The 16,747-nt window shown below is 46.8% G+C and overlaps 1 protein-coding gene across 6 annotated transcripts in view; it reads left to right on the top strand.

Annotated features, from left to right (window-relative positions):
• The window catches only part of LOC138511221 (long-chain-fatty-acid--CoA ligase ACSBG2-like), a 379,274-nt gene that overhangs the window by 298,424 nt on the left and 64,103 nt on the right, over positions 1 to 16,747 (top strand). For all 6 annotated transcript variants that reach the window (XM_069626758.1, XM_069626757.1, XM_069626756.1 and 3 more), the window contains one exon: positions 2,098 to 2,331. In XM_069626758.1, the coding sequence (XP_069482859.1) occupies positions 2,098 to 2,331 (234 nt within the window). The remainder of the gene's footprint in view (positions 1 to 2,097; positions 2,332 to 16,747) is intronic.

The following is a 16,747-nucleotide window of genomic DNA, read 5'->3' as shown; positions in this document are numbered from 1 at the left end:
TTCCAATGTCATGACAATGTGACGTGTTGCTACCTTCAGAGGAATATTTAAATATTACTAGGTGGGGGAATTGAGGCATGTGAATCATTTATATTGATTATTGAATTCTTCAAAGAAGAAACTTATGTTACCATATTTGTAATGTATGGTATTTCATGTGCCCTGATTTAACATAAGGTATTGGCTTATGAAACTGGAGACCTGTTAGAGAGAATAGATATGTATTGACATATATTCGAACACTCTTTGTACAGATGTCATGTTCACATGCCATTATGAAGTTATGTCTACTTACTTAGGGTTTAACTCCTTCTTAAGCGACAGTAGACTTCCAAGTGTAACGGTCGTCTCTGGTTACTTGTGTGCAACTAGAGTCTATGGAATACGCTGGAACGCACTGGATCCTCTTTGAATGAAAAGTAAAATGCCAATTCAAAACCTTTTTTGAAAACCAAATTGGTGAAATTATAAGAGGAGGGGATCCTCTCTTATTCTGAAAAGTGTCAAAATACAGAAGAATGAATCTTGCTTCCAAAGTCTGCCTGAACAGGTGCGGTTGTATAGGTGTCTGAGATAACATAGCATATGGGGAATGTTATAGCCCTGCTTTCTTCACATAGGATGTGTATACACCCAACTTTTAAAATGCTCTTACATGTACACAGTCAACCGAAATTGGGAGCATTATATTGTTTGATTTCAGCTTCTCTAGGAGAACCCAAAGTATGAAGTGTGTCCGTCGAAATCGATTAGCTGTATGCGTGGTACTGACGGCGATTTGAAAAGATGTAATTGCTTCAACGTGTCAGAGGTGGGAGTCGTGTGCGTTGTAGAAAGCAGCAAGTCTGGGGGCCATATTGTGTAAATGTAAATGTAGTATGTAAATTTCATCAGATTCATTGTACTCTTCGGTGTGGTCACTACCTGTCAAAATATAAAGTGCCAAAATAATGCTTAAATTGCAAAATGTATACGTGATGTTATGTTGTAAAACATCCTTAAGGCAAAAAAAAATGTTGGGTAACATATTATATTCCAGAGCTGTATCAAAAAATGTTTTGAATACTCAAGAAAGTTAAACAAACTAGTTGATAACTTCATGTAGGCCCTCATTATGGCGTTAGTTTTTTATAGCAATATTTGTTCTTACTGCATCAGTCTTTCTTTTTCATGGGGTCCCTGTATCTAAAGAGTACTGTCCAAAACAGATCATCTTCATTATGTTTCTGAGCCCAGATATGGAAAACCGTGCATTTTCATTACATGTTCTGATACAGCTGTGGTGTTCCCCAAGTCTGGTTTACATTTTTCATGTGGTCGTCCCAATTGATGTTTTGTTACACGGACATTTGATGAAATATATTGCCATGTTTGAGTTACAGTTAGTGAACAAGCTTTGTGTCCATGGATCTGTTAGACCTAAGTTTACCTGCATCAATGGTGAAGTGAGAAACATGGTTGTGACCAGGTCTGTGAAGTTTCTGATGAAGTTGTTGGGCTTGGGTGGTCAGTAGATGAGGTGGATGGTGGCTGTGCCCATTGGGGAGAACGGAAAGTGGCAGGAAGGTTTTCAAAGAGCCAATAGTATCGACGTCCAGTTGGTTGTTTGGCCATGATGACTTGTGAATGAAGGCAATGCCCCCAGGCACTTTGATTGGACAGTCTCTTTGTAGAAACCTGTAGCCACTGGGGATAAGGACATCAAGGATGTGGGTGGATTGGATGTCATCCAAGTCTCTGTAATGAAGATGGCAGCCAAGTCATTTGTGGTGTTTACATCGGCAATGTCTGTTCTATGGTTAATTGCTGTGCAGACATTGACAAGCATCAGTTTCCATGTAGTGGTGCACCATACTGGATCAGTGCTGATGGGAAGGGGGGGATTGCTATTTTGTTTGCTGATCCATATGCAGTAAATAGTCCTAATGTAAGAATTGTTCTCATGGTCTTCTTTACATGTTCTGCTTACTCCTTTCCCTTTTCCACACATCATCAATGTCTTTGCCTTTGCTCTCTTCTGTCCTTAGGTTATTTGTCCTCAACCTTCCCTCTAACTTTTATTTATCTGCTTCATAACCTCTAAAATGTCCTTTTCAGTGATGATGGCTTGTCATGGGACTACTCGTTTGCTGAAACTCCTATCCACAAGGAGATAAAGGCTGGCCTTGGCCTTGACCGGTGTGTCTGGTGTCACGCTGGTACTGCTCCGATGAAGGAGGACACAAAGAAGTTCTTCATGAGACTCAATATTCCTCTTATGGAGAGGTACGGCATGACTGAGACCTTTGGGCCACACATGGTATCTGTGAAGGACAACTTTCGACTCAGCAGGTTAGTGTTAACTTAAGCCGTTTCATTGAACACAACCATCAAATGAACTGATTCACTGTATCTGTAGCACTTCTTAGGGACTCCGATATGCATAATTCTTTCAGGATGTCTGTGTATTAGGGTTTATGAATGCACAAAACCTGAAATCTAAGCTCTGCTCCTCACCCCCTCCTTTTCATAAATTTGGCGAGACGCCTTGTTTTTGGGGAGAGGAAATGTTTCTCCAGAAATGGGAATAAGGATAGCCGTCAGACCCAAATGGGGCGAGCTATCTCACAGCCATTTCATCATCACATGCAGCTCCTGTGTGTTTCCAAATACGTATGATTGATGCTTACATAAACTTAATTTTTATGAGTGTTGTGAAAAATTCAATGAACAGCAAGCTCAGTGTGCATTATGTGCCTCGGAATTCAAGCATACAAACATTGCATCCCAAATGTATTTTGTTCCCAAAATGCATTTTTCCTCTTCCTCTTCTCTGACAGGTATTTCAAAAGATTTCAAATTTAAGATAACAGACTGTCCATCATGGAATGATAACCTTCAATCAAAGTCCTTTACATGCTTATTTAGGTTTTTGTAATGTGCTTGCTCAGTAAGACAGTCGTAATGTTCTTAACCTGTCACTACAATTTCTAATCTAGGCTCATCATCCTCGATATGTCTGCATTTTTTGGCATATCCCATTCTCAATTTAATGACTCCCAGACCTTAGCTCCCATTACACTCCACTGGCTTGGATTGCCTCTTTTTTCTCTGATCAGTCACTATTTCCTGCAACACTGAAACATTTGACTCCATCCACCTCCCAGGTATGTGTATTCTAGCAAAAACTGGACATGACAGCAACATGTGTGCATATTTCTCTTTATCAGACATTTGTCCATCTTACTGAAAGATTGTTCATCTTACTGAAACATTAGATGTTCTTGAGCTCATGATTCACTTCAAATTGAGTAGATTCAGCATGTAATGCCCGCCTGGTCTATCTATAACAGATTCAGGTAATGAGGTCAAGCATAGTGAACCCCTAAACAGCTTTGTAAAAGCCCCATGAACCCAACTTGACACAAGATTTCAATCTACCCCACCAATGTTATTTTGCCATAATTAGTGGACACTATTGTGTGACAATGTCGATATGGGTGATTATCAGATTGGTTCCTGGGGCCAGGGACCACCATGCTTACCTGTGGGCATTATATGGGCATCAGGCGAGACCTCAGCATTATCCCTAGCCTCATATAGTGCACCACACATAGCTGACAGGCCAAAGACAAGCAGAAGCGGCTTAACATTCACCAAGTTTAGCTACAAAAAGTAAATGTGTGAAACAATGTTGGCTGACTCCCTAACTCAGAGACAATTGCACTGGATCCGTGGCATGGACAGGCCTCTTCAAAGGTGATAAAATGGACAGTCTCAGATGATCCTACCTTGGAGGGTACACTAAATGTGAGGGTCTAGAAGAATTGATCAGACCACTGACCCACAGACTGATCTTAGTGGGACTATAACCGTTCCATCCCCAAATCTTTCAAGGATTCCTGAGACCCTTCCAAGGCATGTTGTCAGAAAAAGGAGTTGTTGAATTCCATCCATAACCTGCTAAAAAAATCCATGTGGCTTCTGCTAATCGTCTGTTGGAATTAGATCTTCTGGAAGGTTCAACAGCATGTAATTAAAAGTCCTTGAACCCACCAGCATCCAGTGTGCCTTTCCTATTGTATTAGTTGGGAAGTCAGACAAAGGTTTGAGTTGTTATTCACCCAAAGCCAAGAATCAAATTGAGAGAACCACTAAATCCATCTAAAATATAAAAATGTTATCTGACCAAGGCTGATTGGAAAATCCCTGTGGCTCGAGAAGATAAGAAAGAAATGGCACTGGCCATGCAAGATGGGCTCTTCCAATTATCTTTGATAACATTTTGTCTACCTTTGGAGTGCCACCCACTTGGCGGAGATTACTAGGCCATGTCTTACAACCCATCATGCATATGCAGGTGCTTACTAAAGTGCTTTTATAATCCATGATCAATCCTTGAGCAAACAGATGAGACATCTCTATCTGGTGATGCGACTCCTGGGGAAAGTGGCCCTTTTGCTCCCACATGACCCAATCATGCATCAAATATATGTGTTATCATGAGGGTAAAAGTCTTGTTCAGCTGTAAGAATGGAAAGAAGAAGCATTGCAAAACGTCCAACTGCCTACAAACAAGAAGAAACTTGTTTAGGTTTAGTTGTTTTAGTTGTCTGGTTTCAGTGTTTCATCCACGGATTCTCAAACATCACAGGATGCCTAACTGCTTCAGGAGGCATTTAAGGTGCCAAGGCATTTCCTAAGCCAGCCCTTTTTAAAACCTACTTTTATTCTACAGATGGATGATTCACAAGTAGCGCTGGGGGCAATACTCTCAGAGAGCAAGATGGTAATAAGTAACCTATCTTAGCGACCTGTGTAAAAATGACTCTTGCTCTACAGGAGTACATACATAAGTAGGAGCTAAACCACCTAGCCTGACCCACGCTGCCAGTAATTTATCAGTGATCCCAGTCATACAGGTGAAACAGGTACAGTTCAAAGGTATGCCTCCTTCTCTGTGTGCTGTAGCGCAGTCTGATGTCAGCCTATATCTCCAGGTGGGATGTGAGCTGATCACAGTATTAAGCTGAATAGCAATAGTACAAATACTCCAAAATGAAGAATGCCAAATCAAGAGATCGCTTCAGAAAGGCTGGAGCATTGGACAATCCCACCATATGTGTGCAGCAGTACCCTCTCCCCACACCTTCTCCAGCACTCCACTGATGTAGCCGGATAGATCCCGTGCAGGTGGGCCGGGGTATAATGCCAACTGTATATATACTTATATCATGCCTCTTGTAGTTGCACCGCTTTTGCCAGTTTCGGGATCTGTCTCCACAACCTCTCCAAACCCTCAAACCCTAAACTGACTCCTGATTGCTGTTCCCAGTTCCTCTTATATGCCCAGGAAGGGTGCGAGCCGGTAAGCTCTAGCTGCTTATAGAGGTCGGATATTAACCCCTTAGGTCCATCGTGAGTAAGAAGGAATCTTTCAAATTGAGTCAAATCCCGGGTCGCAGCCTTTCTTACCTCTGCAGACATTACCCAGTGCCTGATCTGGAAATATCGGTGTCTCTCCTGCTCTCCTATCCCGAATTCCACTTACATTCCTCGAACGTTTTAACTCCAGTCCCACTGAACATGTCCCTCAGGGTACTATAACCCCCAGTCTCCCATTTCCAAAACGCCCCTTCCTCTAGACCTGGGGTAAAGTAACCATTTTTAAAGATCGGGGTAAACGGAGAGGTGAGGGTCGTGATTCCTCTCCTAACCACTGCCCTATCCCAGTTATCCACCATTCCCTTCATGATTGCGCTTAAGTAAAGGTGGGGTGGTCTCAATCTCCGTGGGAGCCACAACACTTCTCCCAAATGGCGCGGAGCAACAGCTCTGTCCATTTTTACCCAGTGTTTGAGATATTCCGCCAAGAACCATTCCCTGATCACTCTGAGCTGCGCGGCCTCGTAATAGCGGTGAAAATCGGGGAAAGCCAGCCCCCCCTCCCTCTAGAGGCAGTTAGTAAGTGTTTGGACAGGCGTAACCTCTTGCCCTCCCAGACAAAGTCCTTGATCGGGCGATCTTCCGGGCCCCCCATTTTCTCAAATCCTTTATTGGGCTTATAGTTTGCCCAAACCCAGCCCGATAGCGAAGGCGTTATCCTGACCCCCAAATAACAAAGTCCAGCCAGACTCCACTTATACGGAGAGAGCGCCCTCGTCTCTTCCACTTCCCCCTCCCCCAATGACGGGTTCAATAGTTCGGACCTCTGTAGGTTGACACGCAGCCCAGACACCTCCCCAAATTTGGCAAGTAGTTCTATGCTGGCCTTAATGGACCCCTTTGGATTTGTTAGCGAGAGTAACATATCGTCTACAAACGCTGCTACCTTATGCTGGGCCCCCCCCGAACTGTATCCCCCTAATGTCGTCCGCCTCTCTTATTGCCTGAAGAAGCGGTTCCAGGTATATTGCGTAAAGCAACGGAGAGAGGGGACACCCTTGTTTTGTCCCCCGCCGTAACCGAAATGGCCCAGTTCACCAAGATACACGAGGTGGTATTTTTTTCGCCATCACCTGAAATAGGAACAACCACTCCACCCGATCGAACGCTTTTTCTGCGTCAAGTGCCAACAGGATCGCCGGAGTGTTCATTTTACGGGATTTCTCCAGCAGGTGGGCCTCCTAATGTTATCGGTAGTTTGCCTTCCCAGCACAAATCCTGCCTGGTCCTGGTGGATAAGGGAAGGCAAATGCTTTTCCAGGCGCTTCGCTAATATCTTAGTGAACATTTTTGCCTCGGTGTTGATAAGAGCGATTGGGCGGTAGGAGGTGCAGTCCTCCGGGTCTTTCCCCACTTTATGTATAAGGGAGATTTTGGACTCCTCCATTGTAGGGGTGATCCCGACTTCACCACGAAACGTGTTGAATAGTTCTGTTAAATGCGGAACCAGCTGGTGAGAATACGTTTTATAAAAGGAGGCCGGGAAGCCATCGGGCCCGGGGGCCTTATTGAGCGGAAGAGACGCGATAACGGACCGCACTTCGTCCTCAGAAATGGGAGGGCCCAGTTCTTCACCCTCCTCCTCAGATAGGTGTGGGAGGAGCATGTTCTCCAGGAACTCTTTCTGCGGCTGAGGGTGCGGGGCCTGTGAAGAGTCAACGCCTCATAAAACTCCACTAGCATCTCCCGCATCTCCTCAGCCCTCGTAAGCCTCCTACCTTCGACATCTTTGATTGCCGATATAACCTTCTGCTCCTACTGCCCCCTCAGAAGGCGGGCCAAAAGGGAGCCCGCTTTATTAGCCTTGGCGTAGAATCCTTGCCGCACCCTCAACATAGCGTCTTCCGCTTTTTTAGTCCTTAGGATCCCCAACTGTCCCTCCACCAGCCTATACTCCCTATTGGTCTTTCTCGTGGGGTTCTCTTGTACCCCTGCTCTGGCCAACTCAACCTCCCTTTCCAATTGAGACTCCAACCCCCTCAACTGCCTGTTTCTCTCCGCCTTCAAAGCGATGAGCTCCCCCCTTAAGGTCGCCTTGAAGGCGTCCCACCTCGTACTCTGACTGGTATCCGAGCCATTGTTTCTCACAAAGAAATCCTGGATCCTGCCCCCGATCTCCTCCCTCAACACGTGATCCCTCAAGAGTTCCCCCGGAAACTTCCAACTCCTGACCCCCGGCCGCCGCCCCCCGAGATGCATGGTCATCAGCACTACCTTGTGGTCAGCTATCCCCAATGGGCCCACCTCCACGGCCTCCACTTTTCCCAACAAGCTGGCAGATACCCAAATGTAATCAATACGTGACTGGGTTTTGTGGACGTCAGAAAGGAAGGTAAACCCCTCCTCTTCCCCCTGAGAGCTCGCCAAACATCTCTTAACCCGGCCTCCTCCCATCTCTCCTTTAATTGGGGAGACGCCATCGCGCCACCTCCCACATTCTCCCGCCGCGATCTGTCCCGCCCTCTATCCCAAGCAAGGTTGAAGTCTCCCATCAATATCACTTGCCCTCTCGCAAAGTCCTCCAGGGTACTCAGAGTTTCCTGCAGGAACTGATCCTGACCTGCATTGGGGCCGTACACTGAAGCGATGGTATAGCACATGCCTTGTATCTCCCCCCCTAACCATAATATACCTCCCATCCCTGTCCCTAAGGATATCCTGGGGTCTAAAGTTAATCCCTCTCCCGAAGGCCAGGGCTACCCCCCCTTTTTTTGTTGGGCCTGATGCAAACAATAATTGCGGGAAGCCTTTCAAACGCAGGCGGCCCTGGTCCTGTCGGCGCATGTGGGTCTCCTGCAGTGCCAGCATATCTGGCTTATGGGATCTAGTAAATTGCTCCAGTTTTTTCCGTTTATGGGGGGGGGTTCAGCCCCCTCACGTTATGTGTTAGCCACCTGAAGGCCCCAAAGAGGTCTCTGGCCCCTTCCTCCGCTCAACACTCGCCTTACCCGGAAAACGGCCGTCAGCACTCCTCCCCACTTCTCCCGCAGCTGGCACAGGAGACTGACCTCTCTTTCTCCCCTCCTCATCACTGTCTTGCCATTCTCCCAGGCTTGTCCCTTCTCAATGAGCGCTGTGGTTCCCTCCCCACCTCCCTCCCCACCCTTCAACGCAAATTTAGGGTGAGTCCTTCGACACCACCTCCCCCCTCCATCCCCTCCCCAACCCCCATGGACAATTCTGCCCTTATTTGTCCCAAGATGGTCTGATCACCACTAATCGCCTCTCCCCCCTCCCTTTCCATTGAACCATTACGAGGCCCACCACCCCTATCACGCCTGGCGTTCAGGACCCCTCCTGCGTGCCAAACTCCACTTCCCCGGTCATCCCTGAGAGATGTAACTGAGCTCCCTTCTGAGGCCGTTTTTTTTTTTCCCCCTCTGTAGACCATTCCCAAGGCCTCAACCTAGGCCTAGGCTTGTTTGCATGAGGGGAGCAACGGTCGGGGATACCCTCCAGGTCGACCTGCAGAAGATCGGCTCCTTCCTGTACCGTTGTAATGCGCTTTAACATTCCCTCCCATTCAAACACAAGGCCGACATAAGGCCAAGGTTCAATTGTATCTAATGCCTTTATCACTGAGTACCTTCAGGACGGGCCCCATCAGTTTCCTTTTTACTAATGTGCTGCTCGCCAAATCCTGATGAAGCGCTATCTGCCGGCCCTGGTATGTTATCGGTTCTCTCTGGCGCGGCGAAGGACAGCCTCTTTCTGAGCGTAGCTGGCAAAGGCTGCCACCACATCCCTAGGCCTTGGCGCTGCTCCTTTCGGAACACTCCCCACCCTGTGGAACCGGTCCAGCTCGACCTGTTCCAGGTAGTCAATACCCAGAATGGCCGCAAAGATAGCCTGGATCACTCCTTTTAGGTCCTTATCTGTAACCGATTCCGGCAACAGCTTCACCCTGATATTAATCCTACGAGACCTATTTTCCAAATGTTCAACCTGTACCTCCAGATTCCGAGTGGCGATATCTAGTCTTTCGATAGCTTCACTGTTGGCGGTAGCATCTTTATCAACATCCTGTAGACCTTTCTCCAGCAAATCGGTTCTTTCACCCAACTGTCTTATTTCTTGCCGGATCTCTCCTAGAGCCTCATTCAAATCTGCTCTCATGAGCTGAAATTGGTCCTGGAACGTTCTAGCGAGGTTGACCTGCACATTGTGTATCTCGCCCAAGAAGTCCTGTTTTGACATCAAAGCAGACGCCCGCTCAGCCTCCGATGGAGTGGGGACCCTTGCCCGTTCTTGGTCATTTTTCGTTCCTGCTCTAGTGTCCTGCGGGGCCCATAAACAACAGAGGGCGCCGGACATATCGCTCGTATTCTGGGGGGCACGTCCACCTTTACCCTTGGCTTTTGTAGTCATGGCCCCCTGCACCCTCTCCCTGTCTCCTTGGCCCCTGTCCCAGGATGCGCTTAAGGAAGGCCACCACCGTAGGGGCCAAGCCTCCCGTTTTCCTGCGGTTCCTTTTCCCGCTGGGGTAACCTTCTAGACTCCACTGCCCGGGGTCCATTGCCCGAGTCCTTCCACTCCAGGTCTGGCCTCTCTGGTGGTCAAAAACAAACTGCCTGCTTCCAGTATTCCAAGTGCCCCTGTCCCTCTACACAGCTTACTGCTTGAATTCTGAGGGGCTCTACCCCTACAGAGCCAGTTCAGCACTCGGGCCCGCCAGACCACCCCCAAGGTCGACGCTCTCCCTGGCGTGACAGTGGCCTCCATATTTTCACCTCCTCCCCTGGGGGAGCCGCAAATGGCCGCACTCACCGCCCTCCGCCAGATTCTTCTTTCCCCTCTCCGGCGCTGTCTGATCTGGGGACGGTTCGTTCCCGGGCGGCCGGGGGCTGGGCCCAGGCCCCCACTCCACAAAAGTCTCGCCGGGGTCCCCCGAGACACTGCAGGGAGCAGCGCGCGGAACCAATAGCCCCCTCGCCAGCAGGGCCGACCCGCGGATTCCGCTCTGCCGTCCCTGAGACCCCAGCCAAGGGACAGCGCAATGACGCAGCTCCAGCTCCTCCGCGGCCTCTCTGCGGCTCCCGCGGTCATGCTCCTCAGCCGCAGCTGACCCCACTGGGCTTGCCGCTTCCTCAGGGGCAGCCCCCCGCAAGTCTCCCACCGGGAAGGGGTCTGCTCCGACAGCTCCTCCTCTGCTACAGGGGATCGGATTCCGGGAGTCCGCTTCTCTCCTGAGGATCGGGCTCAGGGAGTCTCGAGCACCGGCGACCGCCGGCCGACTCTTTTCGAGCTTCTGAATACGGCTTGCCGGCACTCGCCACCTCCAGCTCCCCCAATCACTCACACGGGGGGCACTTTTAGTGTGACATATCCCACTGGCGGGGTGGTGGGCACCTCTTTGCCTTCGGGGTACAGGGAGCTCGGTCAGCGCGGTCACTCTAAGCCGACGGCCATCTTGAGAGCCGAACTATGCTTCTTAATATTGGCCTTGAAGACCTATTGTTAAATCCTTCTAAAATGGGTTAGGGATATAAAGGCTCTGTTAAGGCCTTGTTTAATCATTGGGCCTGGGGGAGGATGATGGACTCCTATCTTGAGAGCAAGCGGGCGGTCACTTAACTCTCAATTTAAAAGTCTTGGGGATTTGAACAGTATTTGGATTTCCACTTGAACTTAAAAGTGAAAACTATATTTGTAAAATTCAGGTTGGGTATTTTGCCACTTGCATCCACACCTGAAAATGGGGGAGGATCTGCTTGCCAGGTGTCCCTGTTGTTTGACCCCACTTGAGAATGAAAAACACTTCTTTTGTTTCTTCCCTGTCTATGCAATGGAGCGATCCCGTTGGTTGAAACCAATTTGGTCTCGTCTTGGTGGAAAATCCCCTTTTACTGCGTTGGAAAAAGATTGAAAAGTTGCACCCTTGTAGTAGAAGTTAAGGCAATTGTAACCTTTTTTAATCATGCTTTTAGGAAATGTTTTTACCTTTTTTAATGTTACTATGCTATTTATGATGTTTTGTAATTTGATGAAAGACTGTCTGATTTTTATTTTGTCTTGTGTTCTTTTATGATGTGTTATCCCCAAAATAAAGATTTCTACTACTACTGCTACTATCTACAATTAAGTTGTGTTTTGGCTCAAAGTACTATGTATTTAAAAGCATATTTTCTGTAAATATAATAAATATTTATTTTAATATACATTTATGTTGTTTCTTTGATTTGTATTACTAACTGGGTTCAGTGTACTTACCTACAGCTCACATCTTCCTCTTATGATAGGCCTGACGGCTCTGCCACTCTACCAAGGTTCCATCAGTAGTACAGACTGATACTAAGAGTTGGGGATCTAAAAATCATTGGGTTAGTTTTATAAAGTCTTACCGAACAGTGGCCTTTAGGAAAACTCCCCTAGCAAGCCCAGACCACAATAATTAGGGGTTTGCCTGATGAGACCCTCTATATGCATGGTGGAAATGAAATGAATGGGGTTAGGTGAGGTTTAGAGGGGTACGCAACACAAATCAAAAACATATTGCGTATTCATCATGACAAAGAAATATTGCCTGCTGAGCAATTCCTTAAATAGTGTGCATTTGATAAATAGGACGTTATTAGTTATAGTGTCATTACTCAAATGGATAGTCAGATAGGCAAATGTTAAGGGGATTTTCTAATCCAGATGTGGCTTTTTTGGTCGAATGTGGTTAGCTTTAGTCTGTTGGCTGTGATATTTTTTCTGATATGTCAAGCTAATAAAGTATTTTGAGGGCTGGAGTGATCTCTTAGATTGTTATAGTACCAATATAAAGTGGCAACGCTTTTCCCAATGAGTTGGATTGTATAAGGTCTTTTCAGAAGATACCATGTTGCAATAATAGATTCAATTATTAACTTAATTATTAATTATTCAAAGGATAGGGATTTGTGATTACATGGCGTAGAAAGTGGCATTTTCTTTTAGAGTGGTCTGATGGCGAGGACAGGTTATTTATGATGCAAGTGAAGGTGACCAAGTGAAAGATTCAAAGATAACTGGAATGTATCCACTTCTAAACATTTAGGAGATTATTTGTACCATTGAGTGTTAGGTAAGAATTGATGAAGTCACACTGTGTGAGACTACAAAACACTTATCTGTTTGGTATTAGGTAACCTGCCTTTTGGTATAGTTCTGTACTACACAAGTTGGTGGTGTGACTGAGCAGCCATGCCTATCTCAAGAGGGGTAAATGTGAGCTGTAGAGCTGTACACATGAATTCTGTAAATACAAGTAGCCAAGTTACACTTACAATCAAGGTTTCTGTTATAAATATTTATTGAACATCAATTTTTAAATAAGCATTCTTTAAAAAGGCAATTTTTTGTAAAAATGCAAATACACTTTAAAATTATTTTCCAGAATCAAAACAGGTTAGTGGATAATCTTTGGATAGGCTTCTTACACAATTTCTACACCCTGAGGTGACTAATCACAAGGACAGTAATGGCATTTATATAGCTCACTAGTATATTTTGTAGATTCTGAGGTTGCAGAAAGGAAAGGTTAGGGAATGAAAATGGCTAGACAGTTCCTCAGTATATGTGTGGACAACTAAATCTTCCAATGAAATATAGATAGACCTTTCCCAGCAGTAAAAGTCCATAACAAGCTACCACCTATGAAGGAAAAACAGTATCAAATTCAATGGCCTAGAAGACTCTTCAGGGAGTCAGGACAGCCAAAGTCATTTGGGACAGTCTATGGATCTGTTGCACTTTTTGGATCAAGTGCAGAGAGTTTGTTAGAAAAATCACTTGTAGGGTCACAAGCTGTTAAGCTTGTGAGAAGAGAATTGAAACCAACTCTAAAAGGTAAGCCAATAAGCCAATGCAATTCTCGACTGAGAAGAGCACGGCTAAAAGGCGTTACAAATACCATATCATATCATAAGTACCCCAAGCCTAAACAGTACCTCTGATTTGAAGAAGAGTGGTCCAGCTGCTTCTGCTTTCACCGCTTTTCTCCTCCTCTTGCGCTGCCGTCCTGGAATAGCTAACTCGTTGTGCTGTCTGCCTTGCTCGTAGTGTCCTCTCGTGCTCCACCTTTTATCCCTGTGGGGAGCGGAAAGGGCCATCAGGTATGCGTGGTTCTGATCAATTGCCTGACTTTGCCTGAGCATTGTGTTGGGGCATGTCAAGTAAACGGCACCAGTGTTAGTCCGTTGTCTTTCGTGGTGTGAGAAAGTGTTCCTGTCGGAAAAGGGGTGGGGTAGGGTTTCTGAGTATCCTACATGGTAGGATGGGGAAAGGGTGTTATAAGAAGGGGGATACCGTGTCTCACCCGACGGTGTCCCATTTCCACTCCCCGGGGACCCCCCATTCAGGTGATCCTCCCGCACTTGTCCACCCCCATGAACTGAATCCAATAGCGATGGCCGTGTCCTGGCCACTTGGATGACAGATCCCTGGGGACTAGCAAGTGAGACAACTCCAGGTTTCTCACACTGTACACAAATGTTTCAAGGTGTGACAAGAAAAGGTAGGGCAGACAGAGAGAGGACAACCACACAATCTTACTAGGCCTTGTGTCATTCAGATCGTGTAAGTGCATGGGGGAGGGAGATGAGAAGTGCCAGGGGGAAGGAAGAGGGAGGTACAGTCAGGGCAAAATTGCTCTAAGTTGCTCTGCAATATACTTCCCAATACTGGAAGCAATTGTGTAACATCCTGGGGATCTCCCGTGTCCTAAATTCGGGTTACCACCTGCAGATGAACAAGCAAATTGAATGCTTAAATCAAACCCTGGAAGGGTATCTACATTGCTACATATCCTCCGCTCAGGTTAACTGGGAAAAATGTTTGCCCATGGCAGAATTTGCTTATAACAGCGCTACTCATTCCGCCACCAAAGCTACTCCCTTTTTATGCACGTATGGATATCATCTCTCTGTGTTTCCCACTCTTGCTCCACAAGCCTCTTTGTTTCCTGCTATCGCCGAACTGGTGAAAAACAAAGCTGGGGCATTGCACCGCTTGAAAAGCCTTGCAGGACGCACAGACCCGCAGTAAGAAGTATGCGGCCAGGCATAGGACTCCGGCTCCATCTATTCAAATCGTTGATTCAGTTTGGTTGTCTAGCAGATTTCTCCCCAGGCGGCTTGTTCCATCGAAGCTGTCTCCTAAGTACTTTGGCCCTTTTCGTGTGTTGGCTCGCAAAGTGTCTGCAGCCTTCAAGTTACAGCTCCCGCGATCCTGGAATCGCATCCATCTCAATTTTCATGTATCACAACTGAAGCCTGATCTACGTAATCGTTTTCATCGGAAGGTTACCAGGATGCCCCCTGCAGTTATGACGGATTCTGGTCCTGAATATGAGATGGCAGGGATCTGCGATTCTCGCTATAGAAGGGACGTTCTGCAATACCTGGTGGATTGGAAGGGGTATTCACCTGCAGAAAGTTCCTGGAAGCCAGCATCAGCAGTTCATGCCATGTTGGTTTGTTCTTTTCCATGTTTTAGACCCGGGTAAACTGGGGTTCTCTGCCCTTTGGAGGGGGCATACTGTTATGTCTCAGCACCATGCCTGGTCCCTCTGGCTTCGCTGGCACTGCATAATGGGGTTATATCTACCTCCTCTCAAGATGGCATCCAGTCCACAGTGCAGTCCTCCAGGAGGAAGTGTTCGAAGGTGCTCCTCCCAATCACCCAGATCCTCTATTTCTGATGCCGTGCCCAGAGCAACTGTGCGTTGCTACTCCTATTGTGGCTGCACTCCATGAGTCACGTACTGTCAGGTTTACAAACCGTAGGATCAGCTTAGTGACTTTCACTTGCCTTATGACCTCTTTCTATTCCTATCTCTTCTTCAAAGCTTCCTCTCATTTCCCACGTCCGTTTCTCTCTTCCATTTCCATAATCGGACTTGGATCTCCCCAGACCCATCAACTGGCTTTGAACGTATGTAATCCTATTCTCCCCTTCCTACCTTACTCTAGATTCATATTCCTTCATCCTGTGTGTCCCGTTACTCATTTTCTCTCTTGCTCCAGCACACGGAAGTTGTGGCATTGACCCAAATTATGTTTCCCAACAAGCCTCACTGTATTTTGCCGACAACAGACACATGTTGCCTCGGTAATGCCGAATGGCAATCCGTTCCCGGTATGTTAACGGCTGCAGCTATGTGTTAGGTTTAAGCCCTCTGATTCTTTCTCTCTAACCTTACCTTTAATCTCGGAACAATCAAGGTCATTGGCATTGTTATCCAAGGTCTATTAATCCCAGGGTAAGCCATAACTTCTCTCATATTCTCCTATGGAACATGCAACAGACTTTGTACCTTAACACGCTCCTTTCATTACAGTACAGACCAAGCGATTATCGGAGCAGGACATCCTTCCATGGCCGTCTTCCAGTGCAGACGAGGTCATCCAACATGCCCCAGCAACACAGGGTTTTTTCACCCCCTGAGGGTTTCCCTGGCCGCTTCACTCTGTTCGTGATTTACCAGGCGTGGTGAGAAGTAGCTAGGTGAATCACTCACATCTTCAAGCTGTGTCCGAAGACGAGGTTGGTGACAGATTCTTTGCTTAACTGTGGCATACAGGGGTGAATGTTCATGTACTCATTTGTACTATAACAGTTAACATGCTGGTAGAAGTAGCAATAGAAGGAATGAAGTTGGTAAGACGCGGGAGACGACTATCAAAAAGGAGGAGATTGGGCTGAGGGCCCTGGACAACTGGACAAGACGGGACCATTCAGATAGACATTAATGCTGGTCTTAGAGGAATAGAACAGGGCCTAGAGGATCTCCCACTGAGTGCCACCATTAATTGGAGGGGAGGAAAAAGGTGGGAGAGCAGAAACCATATTAGGTGTCCATAGATCTGGAGAGGGAATGACAAAGAGGATGTCGGTAAGAGTCTGTCTGGAGGAAGCACTGATATGGGTATCAGCGATATGGAGGCCTGGGTTGGAGACTAGGATATCCCTCTTGAACCTCTTCCTTCCAGACTTAGTGAGAGGGACAGGATAGAAGAGAGAGTAGCATTTGGAGAAGAAAGGGGAAACGGAAAGCACCATAGAGCGTGCAAGGAGGCAAAGGAGGATGAAATGCAGAGAGAGCAGGGACGCTCAGCCAATGCCGCACAGGATGTGCAGAGGAGTTGAGGCAGTGGGGTTTCACACAGTAGGGAACACACAAAAGGGGTAGGGTGAAATACTCAACAGTATGCAGCAACTCCCAGCAGGGAGGGGGAAAACCTAATGAGACACAGTTTGCAGTACTACAGTTATCACAAAGCAAACCAGAATCAACTTTCCTAAAATGTGGGAAAGAGGCCTAGATTTCAAAACACAGCAGCAATGCAGTACACCCAGA

The sequence above is a fragment of the Ambystoma mexicanum genome, chromosome 6p (assembly GCF_040938575.1).
Source record: "Ambystoma mexicanum isolate Mex_15411 chromosome 6p, UKY_AmexF1_1, whole genome shotgun sequence".
Taxonomy (NCBI): Eukaryota; Metazoa; Chordata; class Amphibia; order Caudata; family Ambystomatidae; genus Ambystoma; species Ambystoma mexicanum.
This window is presented reverse-complemented; position numbering and strand designations above follow the sequence as displayed.